The 22,258-nt window shown below is 41.2% G+C and overlaps 1 protein-coding gene across 1 annotated transcript in view; it reads right to left on the bottom strand.

The window, feature by feature from the left end:
* Positions 1-596: 596 nt before the first annotated feature.
* Positions 597-22,258, bottom strand: part of LOC139381503 (glutamate receptor ionotropic, delta-1-like) — a 451,280-nt gene continuing 429,618 nt past the window's right edge. The window contains exons 14-17 of the mRNA XM_071125103.1: positions 21,009-21,175; positions 13,143-13,383; positions 11,389-11,391; positions 597-1,864 (exon numbers count right to left, since the gene is read on the bottom strand). Of these exons, the coding sequence (XP_070981204.1) occupies positions 1,427-1,864; positions 11,389-11,391; positions 13,143-13,383; positions 21,009-21,175 (849 nt within the window). The 3' untranslated portion in view covers positions 597-1,426. The remainder of the gene's footprint in view (positions 1,865-11,388; positions 11,392-13,142; positions 13,384-21,008; positions 21,176-22,258) is intronic.

Raw genomic sequence — 22,258 nt, 5'->3', positions numbered from 1 at the left:
TGAGACCAGTCACCCGGACAACTGATGAAACTGTGGGTTCGCACAACTGAAGAATGTCTGCACAAACCGTTAGAAAATGTTTCAGGGAAGCTCATCTGCGTGCTTTTCATCCTCACCAGGGCCTTGACCCGACTGCAGTCCCCAATGCATGCTTTTAGAAGGTGAACTGACAATTCCACTATTGTTGTTCACAGCACACACATCAGCGTGTCCCCTTATCTCATTACCAGCTGATTATCAGCTGTTGTCAAACACACGTGAGTCTGGAAAGACACTTCTCTTCCTCAAAGTGTGCAGCAAATTTGACTAGATGAAAAGCTGAAATGAGTATAACAAAATATTGTCTATTATATTGACAAGATATTTGAGTGCCTGTCTCTAACAATGGAAATACATGTCCTCAAAGATGTCAGGCTGGCGAGAAGTGGCGACATCAGGTTGGAACATTTTAGCCAATGAGAGAGCAGACAAACATTCAATTTTCGTATACCTAAAATGCCTACTATTTAGAATGCAGGTATGGGTATTCAGACACGGCTACTCACTCATACATGAACATAAATTATGGATTACAAAAGCGACGTGGTACAAAAACATGTTTTTATAATTCTTTATTGTTTTCATATGAAACAAATCAACTCTTTCCACTGTCTTTGAAGTGTCTTTTCATAAATTTCGTACATTCATATAATGTTAATTTGAAAGAAAACATCTTTGAACTTGGCACTTAGAAAACAACCAGAAGGAATTATCACCTTAATTTAGAACAAATTTTACAAAGCCATTCAAACAGTAATTTTTTGTATCATTTTGTATCTGTTTTTTAAACCCAACTTAAAAAATTGAGAATATTCAAAATACAGTTTTTTTTTTCCACTCACCTCTTTTTGTCCTTACTTACAAATATGTACATGAAAGTCATTTTCCTAATTCTGTTTTCCTCCATATTTCTTCAGCGAAAAATAAAATAAAATTCCAGACATTTATATTTTCTCTCACCTGTGACGTTTGATCCTCACCACAGTCAACATGAATCCTGATCTTATCCACATTCTGATTGGGCCCACATTTTCAGACATGGGTCCACGCATTGTTGACCAGATTTCCTGGTCCCTCCCTGTATGCAAAATATTTAACAAAATAATATTTCCAAATAATATATATATTTTAATACACATACAGTATTGATGCCAAAAGTCAATGATTTCAGAGGGTTGTGTAATGATGACGTAAATGGTTTCACTGTCCAGATCCGTCTACACTTGTAAGATCATCATCTGCTCACAATCAGATCACAAAGCATCTTTCCATTATCTACACCTGTCAAAAAATGTGGGCACAATCAGAATGTGGAGGAAAAAAGATGCATGTTAGAACCTAGTATAAACGGAGCTTGAGTGTCTGTGATTGCGCTGAGGCTGAGTAGTCAGATTGAAGTCCCATGGCTTACATCAATGGCTTCTGGAATGGTTCTTCCAGGCCCTGATTGGTATGACTTTGGCATTGGTGTCTTGACAGGGCTCTGTTGGCAGAGCCCCCCGTTGGGTGCCCTGTGTTTGCAGCGGATAGCAGGCATGGTGGCGCTGCTGAGGGGTAGGGGGAGGGTTCTGCCAGTGCCCCTGCCAAGTGTCCTTCCTGCTCCTTGACCCTCCTGGAGGAAAGTGGTCACAGAGACCGACTCCCTGTGATGGCCCAGGTAGTGGTCCCGTGAAGGCAGGCCTTCCAGGGACTGGCTGGGCTGCATGCTGCTGATGTCCAGGGCAGAGATCTCGATAGATTGGCCCGGCAGCTGCTTGTGCACCATGTCCTCGTCCAGGAGGCTGTTCAAACGCTTGTGGACCTGCTCTAGATTCACCTCTTTGTCCTGGAGAGAGAGAGTGAGAGAGAGTGGAGGAGAGAGAAAGGGAGAAAGATACAGAGACAAAGGTTATTAGGGAGGAGAAGTGCAAGAAAAGTGAAAAAGGGGGGGTAAAGAAAGGTTTGAAGGAGAAAGAAGCTGTGATGAGCAATTGTTTGAGTTAACATAGTTAATTCTCTGTCTACATTATAGTTCCTATTGGAAAAATATGGAATTTGAACGTTGATTTACTTCAAAACAATATTATTCAAGGAACACTAACGTAAAACCCACGTAAACACTACGCTGCAATCACAAGCTGGAAAATTCAAGCATAATGGTGGTGAGACATTACCTTACAACAAAAAACTAAATGATTTCATCTGAAATGTGTTATTTTAAGCATGTATCCACAATTACAATGAACTATTACCAGAAAGTATCTTCCTTCAGTACACAGCAAATTTGAAAGTATTAATTTAACACCAGGCATGTTACTTTGAACACTCGTCTAGTGTTTATGTAGGTACTTACTTTCTCATCAGTGTTAATTTAACCCTTTTTGTAATGCTAATATTGAAACTCTAAATGTTAAGATATAACATTTCAGGTGTTGTTCAAATGACGCACGGGAGCGTTTTTTCAACACTCATCCAGTGTTTATATAGGGCCACTCAGTGTTAATTTAACAGGTTTAGTGTTCATATTGATACAGTTGGGAGTGTTAAAATATAACACCTCAGATGTTGTTCAAATTACCCATGGGAGTGTTTTTTCAACACCCCCAGTATTAAGCAGCAACACCTTTCAGTGTTGGGGATCAACTCTAGAGAATGCATCCTGTAGCTGAATTGACACCAGGAAGTGCTAAATATGCACACTAGGAAATAACCATTTTTTGTCTGATTTTCTCCCACTCATAAATCAAGCCTGCAAGTAGAAGGCAAGTTAAAAGAAGAAATAAAGGATTCGTTACAAGAGTAGTGACTCTGCTTTGTTTCATTTATTTATGCCACAAACAGTGCATCACAGGCACATTAGAATGAAAGAGGTGCATCACAGGCACATTCAAATTAAATCAGTGCATCACAGACACATTAAAATGAAATCAGTGTATCACAGGCGCATCACAGTCAAAACAGTGCATCACAGGCACTTTAAAATTATTTGCAGAGTTGCTATTTAAAACAAGTGGAAGCCCTCAAAAGACTAGGTATGCAATTTTCTTGACAAAGTTACCAATAATGTCATACAAAGGAACAACATAAAGGCTCTCATCAGCACCATAAGCACTTTGAAGGATAAAATGATTATACAATTTCAGATAATCAACATTGACAACAACACTATCAAACACAGCGAATGCATGGTAATGTTCACTGAAATTATCAGTATGCAACTTGTCCAGCAATAGGTATACAATATAGTCAACCACAAAAGTCTGGGATTTCATGCTCCATCTTACTGCAAACTAACAGTCCCTCTCTGTACTCTGTGCCATCCATCTTAACCCGGCTGGTAAAGTAAATGGCTTTCTGCATAGTGACCTGAAGTGACGCTGCCAACTCCTCACCACCAGTAAAATCACTCACGGAAAACGCTTTCATCGGTCCATACTGTCACACCCTGGCGATAGAGGCTTTTTATTCTCTTTTTTGGTTTGGCCAGGGTGTGACTAGGGTGGGCGTTCTGTTCTTTTGTCTAGGTTTTTGTACTTCTTTGTTTTTGGCCGGGTATGGTTCTCAATCAGGGACAGCTGTCTGTCGTCGTCTCTGATTGACAACCATACTTAGGTAGCTCTTGTCCACATGGGTTTTGTGGGTAGTTATTTTCTGTTTTGTGTTTCTGCACCTGACAGGACTGTTTAGTTTTCGTTCATTCTCTTTGTTATTTTGTTTTGTGTTCAGTTTAAATAAAAATAACATGAACACTTACCACGCTGCGCTTTGGTCCACACCTCCCTCAGACGAACATCGTTACACATACTCTGTATGTCGCAATGGTGATATCTCCCTGTGATGGCCTATAGCAAATTTGTGTTTTTTGGCAAGGGACTTTTTGAGGGTGTTTTTAAAGAGTTTGTACTTTCCTCAAACCTCATGCTCCACATTATGCAATAAAGGACCGATTTATCTTATGCATGCTGGGTAATGTATGCATGCTGGGTAAGTGATGTTAAGGCATTATCTAATGTTTCAGATACACAGTCATGCCCTGGCTAAGAAAAGGGGAAAAAACTGTTGATTATTTGAAGTAAGATGAGCAGTAAATTCCAGTTCTTATTTCCCGGTGGAACCTCCCCAAATCAAGTGAACGTTTCTCACACGACACAGAGTTCGAATAGAATTAAGTGCTATGCTATTTCCACTGTTCTCTAGGTTGACTTTAGTTGGACAGTTTTTGTGCTCCAAGTACCCATAGTCAAACGAGTAGATTCTAGAGAGAAGCGCACGTTTCGAAATCAAGGGGTTATTCATAGGCATAACTGACAGAAGAGCTTGTTTAATTTGTTTAATTTGGGAGTTCAGCCCAGTAGTAAGCTCTTCTAAATCAAACACTACTGTTAACACGACACCACAAGTAAGCGACTTGTCAATGATGGAGGCACACATATCTTTAGCCAGACTGTTAAACAGCCCCGGTAAGTAGCACCGGAGCAAATCAAATCAAATCAAATCAAATGTATTTATATAGCCCTTCGTACATCAGCTGATATCTCAAAGTGCTGTACAGAAACCCAGCCTAAAACCGCAAACAGCAAGCAATGCAGGTGTAGAAGCACGGTGGCTAGGAAAAACTCCCTAGAAACGCCAAAACCTAGGAAGAAACCTAGAGAGGAACCAGGCTATGAGGGGTGGCCAGTCCTCTTCTGGCTGTGCCAGGTGGAGATTATAACAGAACATGGCCAAGATGTTCAAATGTCATAAATGACCAGCATGGTCAAATAATAATAATCACATGCAGAACAGTTGAAACTGGAGCAGCAGCACAGCCAGGTGGACTGGGGACAGCAAGGAGTCATCATGCCAGGTAGTCCTGAGGCATGGTCCTAGGGCTCAGGTCAGTTGCAACCCAGACAGGATGACCACATCAGTGAATCAACCCACTCAGGTGACGCACCCCCTCCAGGGACGGCATAAGAGAGCCCCAGTAAGCCAGTGACTCAGCCCCTGTAATAGGGTTAGAGGCAGAGAATCACAGTGGAAAGAGGGGAACCGGCCAGGCAGAGACAGCAAGGGCGGTCCTTTGCTCCAGAGCCTTTCCGTTCACCTTCCCACTCCTGGCCCAGACTACACTCAATCATATGACCCACTGAAGAGATGAGTCTTCAGTAAAGATTTAAAGGTTGAGGCCGAGTTTGCGTCTCTGACATGGGTAGGCAGACCGTTCCATAAAAATGGAGCTCTATAGGAGAAAGCCCTGCCTCCAGCTGTTTGCTTAGAAATTCTAGGGACAATTAGGAGGCCTGCGTCTTGTGACCGTAGCGTACGTGTAGGTATGTACGGCAGGACCAAATCAGAGAGATAGGTAGGAGCAAGCCCATGTAATGCTTTGTAGGTTAGCAGTAAAACCTTGAAATCAGCCCTTGCTTTGACAGAAAGCCAGTGTAGAGAGGCTAGCACTGGAGTAATATGATCAAATTTTTTGGTTCTAGTCAGGATTCTAGCAGCCGTATTTAGCACTAACTGAAGTTTATTTAGTGCTTTATCCGGGTAGCCGGAAAGTAGCGCATTGCAGTAGTCTAACCTAGAAGTGACAAAAGCATGGATTCAATTTTCTGCATCATTTTTGGACAGAAAGTTACTCATTTTTGCAATGTTATGTAGATGGAAAAAAACTGTCCTCAAAACAGTCTTGATGTGTTCGTCAAAAGAGAGATCAGGGTCCAGAGTAACGCCGAGGTCCTTCACAGTTTTATTTGAGACGACTATACAACCATTAAGATTAATTGTCAGATTCAACAGAAGATCTCTTTGTTTCTTGGGACCTAGAACAAGCATCTCTGTTTTGTCCGAGTTTAAAAGTAGAAAGTTTGCAGCCATCCACTTCCTTATGTCTGAAATACATGCTTCTAGCAAGGGCAAGTTTGGGGCTTCACCATGTTTCATTGAAATGTACAGCTGTGTGTCATCCGCATTGCAGTGAAAGTTAACATTATGTTTTCGAATAACATCCCCAAGAGGTAAAATATATAGTGAAAACAATAGTGGTCCTAAAATGGAACCTTGAGGAACACTGAAATTTACAGTTGATTTGTCAGAGGACAAACCATTCACAGAGACAAACTGATATCGTTCCGACAGATAAGATCTAAACCAGGCCAGAACTTGTCCGTGTAGACCAATTTGGGTTTCCAATCTCTCCAAAAGAATGTGGTGATCGATGGTATCAAAAGCAGCACTAAGGTCTAGGAGCACGAGGACAGATGCAGAGCCTCGGTCCGATGCCATTAAAATGTCTTTTACCACCTTCACAAGTGACATCTCAGTGCTATGATGGGGTCTAAAACCAGACTGAAGCATTTCGTATACATTGTTTGTCTTCAGGAAGGCAGTGAGTTGCTGCGCAACAGCCTTTTCTAAAATTCAATATGTTGATATTGTTGTTGTTCAGCCATAACTCGGTGAAGCATAAAATTTTAGTTTTTAACGTCCCATTGGTAGTTTAATCTTCCCAGTAACTTGTCCATTTTATTGTCCAAAGATTGTGTGTTTGCGAGCAGAATTGAGGGGTGTGGGTATTTTTTTCCAATTGCCTCCTACTCAGAAGGCAGGCCGCCCTCCGCCTCCTCTTCACGCAGATCACTGGGCTCGGGGCCTGTTCCCGAGGGAGCCGTTTATCCTCCGCCTCGGGCTCGTCAGAGTCGTGAAAGAAGAAAAAGGATTCTGCTAGTCCGTGGTGAGTAATCGCAGTCCTGATGTCTAGAAGTTATTTTCCATCATAAGAGTTGGTAGCGGCAACATTATGTACAGTAAAACAATAAGTTACAAATAACACAGATAAACTAACATGTCATTCGAAAACATAATGTTAACTTTCACTGCTATGTGGATGACACACAGCTGTACATTTCAATGAAACATGGTGAAGCCCCAAAATTGCCCTTGCTAGAAGCCTGTGTTTCAGACATAAGGAAGTGGATGGCTGCAAACGTTCTACTTTTAAACTCTGACAAAACAGAGATGCTTGTTCTAGGTCCCAAGAAACATAGAGATCTTCTGTTGAATCTGACAACTAATCTTAATGGTTGTACAGTCGTCTCAAATAAAACTGTGAAGGACCTCGGCGTTACTCTCGACCCTGATCTCTCTTTTGACGAACACATCAAGACTGTTTTGAGGACAGCTTTTTTCCAACTACATAACATTGCAAAAATCAGAAACTTTCTGTCCAAAAATGATGCAGAAAAATGTATCCACGCTTTTGTTACTTCTATGTTAGACTACTGCAATGCTCTACTTTCCGGCTACACGGATAAAGCACTAAATAAACTTCAGTTAGTGCTAAATACGGCTGCTAGAATCCTGACTAGAACCAAAAAATGTGATCATATTACTCCAGTGCTAGCCCCCCTACACTGGCTTCCTGTCAAGGCAAGGGCTGATTTCAAGGTTTTATTGCTAACCTACCAAGCATTACATGGGCTTGCTCCTACCTATCTCTCTGATTTGGTCCTGCCATACATACCTACACGTACGCTACGGTCACAAGACGCAGACCTCCTAATTGTCCCTAGAATTTCTAAGCAAACAGCTGGAGGCAGGGCTTTCTCCTATAGAGCTCCATTTTTATGGAATGGTCTGCCTACCCATGTGAGAGACACAAACTCGGTCTCAACCTTTAAATCTTTACTGAAGACTCATCTCTTCAGTGGGTCATATGATTAAGTGTAGTCTGGCCCAGGAGTGTGAAGGTGAACGGAAAGGCTCTGGAGCAACGAACCGCCCTTGCTGTATCTGCCTGGCCGGTTCCCCTCTTTCCACTGGGATTCTCTGCCTCTAACCCTATTACAAGGGCTGAGTCACTGGCTTAATGGTGCTATTTCATGCCGTCCCTAGGAGGGGTCACTTGAGTGGGTTGAGTCACTGATGTGATCTTCCTGTCTGGGTTGGCGCCCCCCCTTGGGTTGTGCCGTGGGGGAGATCTTTGTGGGCTATACTTGGCCTTGTCTCAGGATGGTATGTTGGTGGTTGAAGATATCCCTCTAGTGGTGTGGGGGCTGCTCTCTCTAATTCTCTCTTTCTTTCTCTCGGAGGAGGACCTGAGCCTTAGGACCATGCCTCAGGACTACCTGGCATGATGACTCCTTGCTGTCCCCAGTCCACCTGGCTGTGCTGCTGCTCCAGTTTCAACTGTTCTGCATGTGATTATTATTATTTGACCATGCTGGTCATTTATGACATTTGAACATCTTGGCCATGTTCTGTTATAATCTCCACCTGGCACAGCCAGAAGAGGACTGGCCACCCCTCATAGCCTGGTTCCTCTCTAGGTTTCTTCCTAGGTTTTGGCGTTTCTAGGGAGTTTTTCCTAGCCACCGTGCTTCTACACCTGCATTGCTTGCTGTTTGGGGTTTTAGGCTGGGTTTCTGTACAGCACTTTGAGATATCAGCTGATGTACGAAGGGCTATATAAATACATTTGATTTGATTTGATATAACCATCCTGAGCACAGATCAATCTGAACTTGGTGGAGGGATAGAAGCTATTCTCAAATGAAATATCAATGACTGGCTGTTTCTGTGCAACAAAGCACTGTAGTATACATTTATATAGTGAAGACGTTTTGTCCACAACTATCACGCTAGTGGTCTCTCTTGTTTTGTCTACATCAATGTTGTAGATGGTTGTCTGCACAAATGTATAGAAGTTGACAAGCGCATCATCATACATCAGGTTAAAGACAAAGTGGGCTTTTGAACCGTTCAAACGCACACAGACCACTAGCTGCCTGGCAGTGAACAAGCCTATTGTCCACCCCAATGTAGTAGTTGTCAATCTTGCTCTGTCTTCTTCTGACGGCAAGGAGGTATGATTGTTGACCATGGCTCACATTAAGATGGTCTGCAGCATGACTACAAAACAAAAATGATATTTTTTAAGTCACTCTCCACATGTTAAGATAATGAAGAGACAATCCAAAAAAGAAATTACACAACAATTACTGTATCATCTTAACTTATGAAAGTGCACTAGTCTGCCCACAGCATCACTAGCACTGATCTTGGTCCTCTTCCCTCCTGCTGGTGGTAGGAGGAGATGAAGCAGCAGCAGCATGGAGGACATATCATTGTCCCAGTCTGAGCACAAGAAAAGGCAAACATCCCAAATCACATAAAACAATATCGCTGAGTTTGAAACATTGCTTTAACCACGAGATAATCCACTTACTGGTTTCGCTGTCATTCTCTGGCAGTTTTCAGCAGGCGACACAAATCGGTGGTCGTTGTCGGGATTTTGCCAATTTGATGACTTTAGGCTTCAATACAGTGTCCAACTTTTCAATGAATTTAGAGGTTGTTTCATTGTCAAACATCTGCAAAAAGTCCTGATTTACCTAAAACAAAGTGGATCAACTCAACTTCAACTTCTAATATGTCTTACCCACCAGGTCTACTAGTCAGGGCATCTTGGACCATTTATTAAGACAAGAGAAAAGTTAAACAATTTTGGGTTGTTTTATGCTGTCGGTATCTCCATGAAGACCAAACAGAGAAATGGGATTATCAACATCCAATATCAGTTATGGCTAAATCTCCTGAGGTTGTTTTTGACCTTTTTAGATAGCCTTTCTGGAGATCTCAGGTCTAAATCACTTGACGAGAGGGATAATGTGTCTATGCACGAAGTAGATGTTAGACAGCCGGCAGGAAAAAGTCTGAGCACAAACAATGGATCAAAGCAATCAATCTATACATTCATGTTACTTGAAAACATTATGTGAGACTGTAGAAAGATTGTGAGGCACAGGTCTGGACTGGCCTCAATCAGGTCCAGCAGGACATCCTCCTCCACCTCCTTTTGTGAATCATCAATAACGTGTATTTGTGCTGAAGGGGGCAGTCCAAACCTATTTTGGACTACAAAAAAGAGAGACTAATCAGAATACAGGGAGATAAGCCACCTAGGGGGCAACAATAATAGGTCTGACCCAAATCAAGCCCAAGTGTTCAATTTCAGAAAATACATCAGACAGTTCATATATTCACCTTGATTAATGAAATCTCTGATTAATGAAACCAGGCTGCAACTTCATAAACTTCTTGCATTTTTGGTATTGGACCTTCACCAACATGTTACTCTGCACTCCTGCAAAATGTGATTACATACAATGTCATATTTAAGTTAAATTTGGTTGCAAACGTTTTATGGTAAAGCTTTACATATAGAAACAATCACACAAAATGCCCCCTTATACTGTCTCCCCTTTGTCTTCCCTGCAGTGGATCAACCATTTGTTCCAAATGCCACTTTAATGATGTAACAGGTTTCTACCTGCCTGCGGATTTGGGGCGTGGCAAGGCAATAATATTCCAGTGAAATCAACCAACCAAACTAACTAGCTATCTAACTAGCTACAACAGTTACCACCACCACTCAAATATATTGGAAAGTTAAACTGGACAATACATTTCAAGCTGTATTGGAATGAACACAATGTCTGATCTGTGATTAACAACAAACACACACCATAGACATGTTAATCTAAATGGCTGAGGAAAACGCTACCACGTCTGGCCATGTGTGATAGCTAGCTAACGTTAGCACTAAGTTACGGTTGAGGTCGGTGTTGTAGGTAGCTATATAGCTAGCTAACATTTGTTTTGCCAGGCAAACATTCTTAGTTATATGCGTTTTGAAGAACAAATTAGTAGATATTAGCCATTTTGTAACCTTCACTTCCTGGCTAGCTACATGCTGCACCAAACAAGGCTCAAATTGATCACACTCGGTCACAACCCAATCTAATCGTTTGCTAATTTTTGTGAACTAATGAAGTTGAGATAAAGTTCCCGCTAACATTTAGCTAGATAGCTAATTAATCTAACGCTATCATTAACTAACCACATTAGCTAGCTAGCAAGCTTCTAAATCTAAAGTTCACTGATGTAGCTATTATCTATAAACAAAGATCTCGACCATTCACTTAGCCGATATAACAAGTTTGGCCACCAGCTAACTATTTAAAAATATTTTAAAACATGAACATATTACTTACCTTACACTACTGCACAATTCCAGCTGCCGTTGAACCATAGGCAATTAGATGCACAGGAAGGTTCAAGTTAAAATTGGAAGCTCAATCAACACTGCTCACTGCCACCGCCCAACCTCTGTACAGTAACTCTCACCTGGGAGTTATATTAGTACAGAGGGTGTAAAAACAACTCTTAAATCCACACCTCTTAACACAGCTAATGTAACACCAAGAGAATGAACACTTGTTAACACTGGCCAATTTGCTGTGTAGAATGCCTTTCTTTAAATAAAATGTTTCTATGGACAACAGATACTGTACCTGTAGCACACTACTGCATGAAAATAATCACGTCCTTATAGACCGACTGGTTGAGATGGGTATACAATGTCAATGAATCACACTTTGTGGGACAAGATAGACACAATGAAGGAGTCAAACACCTAAAATCATTTAAAGAAATAATTTTTTGAAAGTCTCTATATTTTTTGTCGTTCACTACTCCAAATATTGCAATTTGGAGTTGAGGAGCAACCAAAAGTGCCAAAAGAAATGTTATGGATAATAGGATCGCGCAGAAAAATCTAGTGCACCGGAAAACAGCCAAAAGTATGGCCGTCTAGCTACTTCTCCTTCTCCTTCCTCTCATTGTTACCAAACATTTCCCATGCATCCATTCTGTTTAAATCATAACATAAAGACGCCAAACAACAGAAGAGACCATGGAGTAAGACGACCAGTGAAGCGATACACATCTTCTCCTACCCATCGCCCATGCCCTCCCCCCAACCCCACACAGTACCCCGTATATCTCAGGTCTCTCCTGACCTGTGTCAATAGTTTCTGCCTCCTCTCAGTCTCTGTCTGTCCACATGTCACACCTGCTTTCCGGTGAAGCACTTGTAATGTCATTATATGTCAATGGACCAGAAACCCTTTCCAGACTGTAGACCTTAGTGGCCTGCATAGGATCACAGACAATCATACAGTACGTAAATAACCAGCATGGTATCTGGACATTGACATATAATTGCAAAAACGCGTATAGGGCGTATTTGGACTGGGTACAATTTACTGGAAATTGTTGTCATATTGTCTACATACACTGTAGCTGTCATAAGTGGTCTTTGTAGCTCAGTTGGTATCGCATGGCTCTCGTTAAAGCCAGGTTAGTTGTTCGATTCCCAGGATCACCCACACATAAAATGGATGCACGCTTGACTAAGTCACATTAGATAAAAGTGTCTGTTAAATTACATATATTGTGAAATAACACCTGTCATTGAAGAAGGTTATGACATCCAAAGACACCTTTATGATGGAGTATTACACTAAAGGACAATAAATGGTTAATGTTTAATAAATCATCACTCGATAATCTAATGCTCCATTAATCATATATAGCCATCATGACAACAATTTCACATTAAGTCCGTTATTTTCTGTGGGACTTACTGCTTTATTGTATTGTCCAATCAAACAGACAGTGTCTTGTTTGCTCACACTTTAGTTTAGGGATCCTTATCAAGCCTTTTATCTCTGCACACCACCAGGGGCTGCCCAGTCTCTAGCAGGATGAAGTTGTGTTTAAGCTGTTTGGAAGCAGTAATACATGGATGGATGGGCTAAAGAGAGCGTTTGCATTGAATGAGGCAGCAAATATCTACCCCGAAGTGCAACGTTGTTGTAAACCAACATAATTGTCATTATTCATATTTTTGCAGTAATCATTATTGCTATCCATGATAATGACTCACTTTTAAGCAGAAACAAGCAAAAACAAGCAATTCATTGCATGTTTAAGTATCTTAATAATCCTTCAATGGCTCTTTTGAAATACAAAAAACCCAACCCAACTTCTCTCCCACTCAAAAACAAAATGAAAAGATCACAACAATTTGGACTATCATCAGGGCACACCTATAACTGGGTGTACTGCAGCTCTACTAAATCAGGGCTGGCGTCTGCGCCAGGATCCATAAAGTAGAGTGTGGCAGTGGCATCTCTGGGCAGGACCGGGGGGCCTGGGGGTCTGGGTCTCGGCCGGGGCCTAGGGAGGGGCCGCGGTGGGACCAGGCCCTGGATAGGGGCTGCATTCTCGGTCACCTCTTTGGGCTGCTCACGCCGGCAGCGGTTGCTGCTCCACCAGGTCTCCAGGGCGGCCACCAGGCAGGCCAGCAGCAGCCCTGCTGCCAGGATGCAGAAGACCCCAGCGAAGCTTTGGAGCCTCAGGGACCTGCCCTCTGGCTGCGCCTCCAAGTGGCTGTCCAGGTCACAGCGACCCTTCCTGGGCCACCACTTCTGCTTCAGGATGTCCAGGTCCCCTTTCTCCTGCAGATCCAGGATCCTTACAAACACAGAGAGAGGAGTTTATAGTTCTGGGGCTTCACTGAAAGCACGGGGGTGGGTACTGTGCTAGAGTGAATTCCCATACAAACATTAGTGATAGGATTAAAGTAAATGGAGTGAATTAAATTGGACTCAGTTGTGAAAATGTCAGATTTCTGGTAGAGGAGATGTTCAATTAACGTTTTTAATGTGAAATATTACAATGTAGAGATCTTATTGTGTCATATAAAACCAGGTAGAGTTAGTTATATGATACTGGTTAAAGTTAAATCAAACTGGCCATAAGAGAAGATGAATAACAGTCCTTTAAACTGTGGGCAGGAAAATGGTGACTCTTTCAAATGAATTTGTTTTGAAGTGAGTTAAACAAGAGCTGCCATCCTGATGATGAAAGGCTAAACAGAGCCCATTAGTAATCTTACAGTATGGATGAGAATGGATATCGGAGAATGATGGCTGAAGTGGCTGAAAAGTGAACAAAGATAGTGATTCTCTCCCAACCGAGAGGATGACTAAGCACAGGGTCATTATTTAGCCCCCTTTACAACCACACATCCCACACACACAGAGAAACATACAATACTGAATTGTATATTCACACTTATGCATAATCGCCATTCAAGTTTTCCCCATTTGATATCTGTGTCATTCCACGAATAGAATGCCTTTGGATAGTGTCATTTTGTAAACAAATTATATTTATTTAACCAAATTTTAACAGTCTGTCATGAAGAGCACGCTCAACTTCATAACAAACATGTTTCCCCATCTCCAGAGTTAAACAAAAACAAATAAAATACAGACTATAAAAGGTGACAATTAAAGTGACAGGGTTGACCGTAACAGGGTTAACCGTAACAGGGTTGACGATTTCATCTTAAATCAGCTATAACTCCACTTATGACAGGGGGAATGGAAGCTGAGCAACAGGAAGGGGCAATTGACCGTTCACTAAGCCCTGCCCCCCTTGGTTACTGTTACAACCTCGGACAACATTTTCCTGGGAAGCCCAATTCCCCATTCAATCACTTGCAAAATCCCATCAAAATTATCTCAAACTGTGTTTCTACACAATGAAATTAAACACAGACTACCCCTTGTTGAAACTCTTGAATATGTTGTGGTAGAATGTCATTACAATTGCTTCACAGGAACATGATAAAATTATGTTTGTAGTGTAGCTAGCACTGAAGGCTCTGAATTCACTATCACCATGCAGTCAAAGCTATAACCAGTTTTGGAGCTAACTAGTGCTCTCAGATTGTATCTTTATGTTGACAGCAGATGGGGTTAACATTGCTAACTTAGCTAGCTAACATACATTTTGAGAAAACAACGTATATTAACACTCAGAGTGCTGGAATTCTATTACTACTAGAATGGCCATGAAAGTCATTCTAACCATTGATATTTCAGTTGTATAAGTATTCCATAATAAATAACAAATTGCTAAATTGGTGCATGTATTATGTTAAAAATGTACATTGTAATCAGTCAGAAAATGTGTTGACTGTAAATAGTGAAATTAGATAATAGTGTATTTTCTGACTAACACAATAGTTGCCTGCCCAGCTGGCATATCCAAACTACACCTAAACGAGATTGAAACTAAAGAGAATAAAGAGACTGATGACCTGTGCAGCTGACATTGACAGCATGCATTAACAAATAAGCGGGGAGGTTACCAAATAGCACTTCTTACATATCATCCTACAGAGGTCCAGTCAGGCCAGATGTTTTGATTGTTATACCCTATCAGAAAGAGCAGATTCCAATGATTCTAACCTATTTTTGCAACAACAAAAAAACTCTACAAATTGCACGGATGGTCTCTGTTTCAAAACATAACTTTTATCTAGAATAACCATGGCTCTGTGCATTCCTCATGTGGCTACTGGTGACAATCAGCAATAGCCATTTGGTGAAAATATCCTTTCTATTTTCTTCTGTTACATTCCATAATATTCTTACTGTCAAATATGTGTGCTGACTGTGGTAGAGCAGGGCCTGTGATATCTGCTAAATGACAAGTTGATTTCATTGGCATGGTGCAACCATAGCCTTGGCTACTAAGCACAGACCTGGGTTAGGGTTTGGCTGGGGTAGGCTGTGATTTTAAATAATTTGTTCTTAACTGACTTGCCTAGTTAAATAAAGGTTAAATCAAATAAAAAATACAACTGTAGCATAATATCAAGTTAACACCAGAACGGATCCACTTGGAGGATTGGATTGTCTGACTACAACCTTTATGAATACGGTATTTCATGTGTTTTGGTGTGATGTACACCGTGATGATTTATGTAGTTAGTTGTAGTTGAGGACTTATTAATAGTTGATACGCTTTTGATGGTTGTGTGGTAAAATAATTGTTATTTTGATTATGATTTGATACTGGGTTTACGCTACACCTTGTATGAAGGTGTATGAACGGACAAACATTGCGTGACTTGTATGAACGGACAAACATTGCGTGACTAAGGTCGCTTGAGCTCCCTGAACTTCTTTTCCCGGCTGGACTCTTTAGGCCCGAGGTACAGAACATTTTAGGAGGAACCAGAGCTCATTATTTGTTATATTGTTATGTGTGTGTGAATGGTTGGTAATACAACCCACGCAAAATAAGTTGTTTTTGAAGTTCTTTCCAATGTTTAAGGGTTTATGAAGTGTATTTCCATCCTGACCATTACATAAGTTCTTTGTATTGGTGTAGACTTGACAGACCAGATGGGACTCATTCCCTCCCAAACCAAAAGGAGAAAGCAATGTTCTCTGGTAGGCACAACCTACCTGGCACCCCTATAAATAATAACCTCAAGTCAAAACCGTTACACTACACAAGTGTACAAAACTTTAACAACACGTGATCTTTCTATGACATAGACTGACCAGGTGAAAGCTATGATCCCTTATTGATGTCACTTGTTAAATCGACTTAGATGATTGGGAGGAGACGGTTTAATTAAAATAAAAAAATATTCAGCCTTGAGACATGGATTGTGTAGGTGTGCCATTCAAAGGGTGAATGGTCAAGACAACATATTTAAGTGCCTTTGAACGGGGTATGGTAGTAGGTGCCAGGCACACCGGTTTGTGTCAAGAACTGCAACGCTGATGTTTTTTTTACGCTCAACAGTTTCCTGTGTGTATCGTGAATTTTCCACCACCCAAAGGACATCCAACCAGCCTGACAACTGTGGGAAGCATTGGAGTCAACATGGGCCAGCATCTCTGCGGAATGCTTTTGACACCTTGTAGATTCCATGCCCAGGCAAATTGAGACTATTCTGAGGGCAAAAAGGAGGGTGCAACTCAATATTAGGAAGTGTTCTTAATGTTTTCTATACCCAAACAAATTTCACACATAGCAGCAGATTAAATTAATAAAGCATAGTATGATGGGGGAGAATGGGTAAGTTGATGAGCGAGGGACAGCGAACAATGCATTTATGTAATCATCAATTGTGAATGAAAAACAAGGCGGGCCATTCTATTGTGTAATTAGAATAGATTAGTAATCTCAAAACAGTGTACCCTGTACCAGTCCACCGGATCAAAGCAGTCTTTTTAGTCTACTCTAGGCCTATTTGGAGTAGGCTATACAATGAGAGAGTGCATAACTTACAATGGCAAAACCAAGACGAATGAATGCACATGCAATGTTAGAGTTGCTACAAGATCTGAACGAACGTGACTCAGATGGCAGGGAGGAAATAGATCATGATATCGCCGATTATTATTCTGATTCATGCTGAACGGCTTTCCGTATCTGGGTAATGATCCATATCGGGTTGCAGGTAAGCGAGTGTTGGATAATGTTTAAGATCGGATAATGTTTCAGATCAGATGGTACTGAAAGGAGGAATTCGCCGCTGGCCTGTTGCTGTGTTTTACAACATGCTTGACTTGGCCGCTATCAACTCTACCTGTTGTTTAAACAATGCATGAACTCCATGAGCAGGAGAGACTTCATCATGAGTCTGACAAGCAGGCTATGTGAGAGACATATGAGGGTCAAGACGGCAGCAAAGATTCAGAGCAAATTGAAAACAGCTCCCGGGGAGGAGAAACTACAAAGTGAGCTGATGCGCTCGGAACAGAATCCATGACACCTGTTTCAGGTGCAAGCAATTTGTTTGTGGGAAGTGTTGCTGTTACGGATACCATTATCCTGTGTGTGTGTGTGTATCCTGTGTGTGTTTCTTTTCTCTCCGTCTCCCCTCACAGGTGAAAATCATCACTCCCCAATCAGTCAACAATCAACCCATCAATCAGAAGACACACCTCCTCCTGTTTCCTACCCTATCACAGTTCCTTCCCCATGGTTTAAAAACCCCATCATTTGTTTGCTCTAGAGCTCAATCTCTTTGTAAATGCCATGTTGGTAGATTGCTGTTCTTCATAGATTTCAGTAGCTCAATCTCTTTGTAAATGCCATGTATGTAGATCTCTCTCTTTGAGTCTTAACCTCTTCTTTTGTTTGAGCACCTCCAAATCACTTTGTCATCTCCTGTGAGTATTGTTTTGGTTATGGTGTTTGTTTGTTGCTGGTGGGAAAAGGGGGAAACCAAGACAAGTCGCCCATGGGCATACACTACCCGTAGGTGAACTTTGTTAAATACACTAGTTAGAACTGGGCGGACCACCCACTGTATTTTTGGTTAGTTAGTTAGCTGTTGTTGAAATAGGCTAGTCTAGCTTAGGGGTGTTTTGAATACTTATTGTTTCTTTCCTTGGGTCCAGCTCAGCCCCTTTTCCTGCTCCCCCCCATTACCGTGTGTTTATAAATAAACCCTGAGTTTGACGGTATTATTTCGGATGTCGTGGTTATTTCGTTCACACTTTGTCACAATTATAATTTACATGAGTTATGTTACGGGTCTCACTACCATCCCCCCTAGACTGTCGGGCCAAAAGGGATTCGTAATCAAGTGAAAGTGTTGAAGATTTGTGGTGACTGCAAAGACAAAGGATAACATCTAAATGAGATCCACCTGTTGCACGAAGACATACCATACTGTAAGCACGATTGAGGCCACAAACAATGTGTCTAAGTGAAACTATTTTGACCTGTCATATCAATACTATATCAATAGTATATATTAATTATATTGCAATTATAATGGTGATTTTCACTTCACAAGCACGCTTGGCGCTTATACTGATGTTTAGGCTACTCACATTTTCTGTTTTTCTTCATTTTTCTTTATAAAAACAAGCTGTTACTGTGTTTCAACACATGCTTTTTGTTTCATAATTGTAAAACAGGCACTCCACAAAGGCACTTTTAGTTTTCTTCATTTTACAGAGCCTACAGTAACAAACTAATGAAAATGGGGACAGGTGGGTTCAAGGAGGAAAGGGCTTTATTGATAAAATCTTGTACTATCACATGTTCACATAACAGGGTTGACTAAGCCTGAGGGACAAATGTAAATCAATCACTAATCACATTAAATAAATATTGCTGTGTAGAAGTTACTTTGTCAAAGCAACAAATAACTAGGGCTTTACAATGATGGTGAAGACTTGGGGAAATTTGGGGTTTAAGTGGGTTCAAATCGACCGAGAAGTCAGACAAACATGAAGTAGGGCATGCCAAATTGAGGATTTTCTGGAAAAAGAACTTATTTGAATAGATTGGCCACAGTTCAAAATTCTTTAGAACCCTCTTCCCGATAGATTAAAATCTGTTTGCTCTATTTGTTCGGCTGCCCAGAGAACAAGCTACTCATCAATTTCAGTGATGAATGGAGAATGGTACTCATTGAAATAAAGTTTGATCAAAGCTGAATCAATGTCTGCAAGACCACAATGATAGTAACTTATTCACAAAACAAAATAGAATATAATAGCAAAGTATAACATTACTGTAATATATAAATTCTTATATTTTAGGATGATCGTGCGAATGGTCGCATTTTTCTCTCACGTGGCCAATCCTCAAGTGTGCCACTAGGCAAAATGTGCTTAGATTGAAACAAAAGGTATGATACAGGTGTGATACAGTTAACACCATCTGTCTTAAAATTCACTCACTGTACATCATTAATAACACTGTTCTTTGAAAGAGCACTACATAACTCAAGATCTAAATGCATATTCCCATGAAACTGATTGAGAGCAAATGGTTGGCATGTAGATGCTGCATGAATGTTTCACTGGAACAACTTGAAGAAATCTCATTCACCTTTGACTGAGAAGGGGGCAGGGTGACATCAAAGTTGTGCCTAAAGCAGGGCCGGACTAGCGCATTTCGGGCCCCGGGGCACCAACCTCCAGGGAATTTCAACACATTTTGACATGGGGTAGGAAGAAATATGTGCAGTTTTATAATGCAATTCTACACATTTTGTCATGAGGCTGAGAGAAAATGTACTGTTTTGTAGCACATCTCAAGCTATTCTTCACATTTTTACCACGAGGATGAGAGAAGTTTGCAGTTTTGAAGCCAACTTCCTGCTATTCTACACATTTTTCCATTATTTATGACGTGTTCAAATCTGGGAAGCCCCCAGGTTTTTTTTAATTTGGGTTCCCTGTGTGCCCGTTCAGTAATCCAGCCCTGGCGTAAAGCAGAGGTAAAAGAAGCATATGTGCAGAATATTTTTTGCTCTGGGGAAGAGGGTTCCAGGGGGGTGGGACAGGGGGAATGTAACGGGTGGTTACCTTTGATACAGTGTGAGAGAGAGAGGGAGGTGCTTCTCTAACAGGTGGGGGAGGGAATGACGCGGTGAAGGAGAGACGAGAGACGCAACCAACCAAGCCGACTCGTTTTATATTAGACTAATAGCTGCCATAGCTAGGTTATTCATCATCAAATATGATCATGTAATACCTGTCTGGACTGCATCAAACCAGGAGAAGCTAGATAAGCTAGTTAACATTAGCTAACTAGGCTAATTGAGGCTGCAGTGCATGCGCTTTCTCATCATACAGTTACAAATAACTCCATTCAGAAAATTAAGTAGCTGCCTACCTGTTGGCTCTTGGTTGTTGTAGCCTATCCTCCTTTTATCTATTAAATTCCGTTGATTAGATATCCTAACTTTTGACAAACATGGAGGCTCTATGACTGTAGCCTATCACCGCTGTGTCGACTTATGATTGGCCGCCAACAATAACAACAACGAGCTACACGCACCACGCTCCACTCTCGGGAAAAGTAACAGCAGCAACATAAATTATAAAATGTCTCTCTCTACTGCAGCAGTCGTGTTCGGATCTGTACGGGGCCTTCCGGACATGTCAGTTAAAATTACACATACCCTTGACAATCACATTGGATCTGACCCAGACCTGTGACATTATTTAGAATTACGGATCAGGTCTTGGATATTCGGGTACAGGTGGATCTGTGAAGGCCTCTAGTCCCAAGGACCCAAGGATAAAACAAGGTGGCATAGTACGGCGAAAGCAATAGATATTTATATGTTAAATCCACAAAGTTACAAAAACACACTTGGAATTTGTTTGTTAGAGCATAGATGTATGGAGTCCAACTAACATTGTGTTTTTTTGAAGACTAAAAAGGCACTATTCGTGGAACCACCCATCTACAGTACAAAAACATAAATACAGTAGGTGGCCGTTGGGACAAGTTGGCTGGAAGGGGGAACTTACTTCTGGGAGAAGAGGTCTCTGTAGGGGCTGCCATGTTGCAGGGCCAGGCCATAGCCCTTACTACTCATACTGTTGCCTGTCACTGTCAGGGTGCAGTCATCATCTGTCAGAGCAGCATACTCCACCACAGCCATGTCCCACAGGAAGGCAAAGGAATCTCTCTTGGCCTGGGGAAGAATATACAAAGGGGTTACATTGAGGGGATAGTGGAACGAATAGGCAAAACAGACATACAGTTGAAGTCGGAAGTTTACATACACCTTAGCTAACAAAATTTAAAATCATTTTTTCATAATTCCTGACATTTAATCCTAGTAAAAGTTCCCTTTTTAGGTCAGAAAGGATCCATCACTTTGTTTTAAGAATGCAAAATGTTAGAAAAATAGTAGAGTGATTTATTTCATATTTTATTTCTTCCATCACATTCCCAGTGGGTTTACATACACAATTAGAAATTGGTAGCATTGCCTTTAAATTGTTTAACTTGGGTCAAATGTTTTGGGTAGCCTTCCACAAGCTTCCTACAAAAAGTTGGGTGAATTTTGGCCCATTCCTCCTGACAGAGCTGGTGTAACCGAGTCAGGTTTGTAGGCCTCCTTGCTCGCACACACTTTTTCAGTTCTGCCCACAAATGTTCTATAGGATTGTGATGACCACTCCAATACCTTGACTTTGTTGTCCTTAAGCCATTTTGCCACAACTTTGGTCATCACAGCCATGAGTTCTATTTTTGTTTCATCAGAACAAAGGTCATTTCTCCACAAAGTATGATCTTTGTCCCCATGTGCAGTTGCAAACCGTAGTCTGTTTTTTTATGGCGGTTTTGGAGCAGTGGCTTCTTCCTTGCTGAGTGGCATTTCAGGTTATGTCAATATCGGACTCGTTTTTACTGTAGATATAGATACTTTTGTACCCGTTTCCTCTAGCATCTTCACAATATCTTTTGCTGTTGTTCTGGGATTGATTTGCACATTTCGCACCAAAGTACGTTCATCTCTAGGAGACAGAACACGTCTCCTTCCTGAGCAGTATGACGGCTGCGTGGTCCCATGGTGTTTACACTTGCATACTATTGTTTGTAAAGATAAAAGTTCAAGCGTTTGGTATTTGCTCCCAAGGATGAACCAGACTTGTGGAGGTCTACAATTTTTTCTGAGGTCTTGGCTGATTTATTTTGATTTTTACATATTGTCAAGCAAAGAGGCACTGAGTTTGAAGGTAGGGCATCCACAGGTACACCTACAATTGAC

The sequence above is a fragment of the Oncorhynchus clarkii genome, chromosome 23, assembly GCF_045791955.1.
Source record: "Oncorhynchus clarkii lewisi isolate Uvic-CL-2024 chromosome 23, UVic_Ocla_1.0, whole genome shotgun sequence".
Classification (NCBI taxonomy): Eukaryota; Metazoa; Chordata; class Actinopteri; order Salmoniformes; family Salmonidae; genus Oncorhynchus; species Oncorhynchus clarkii.
The sequence above is the reverse complement of the archived record's forward strand: the minus strand, read 5'-3'. Positions and strand labels throughout refer to the sequence as shown.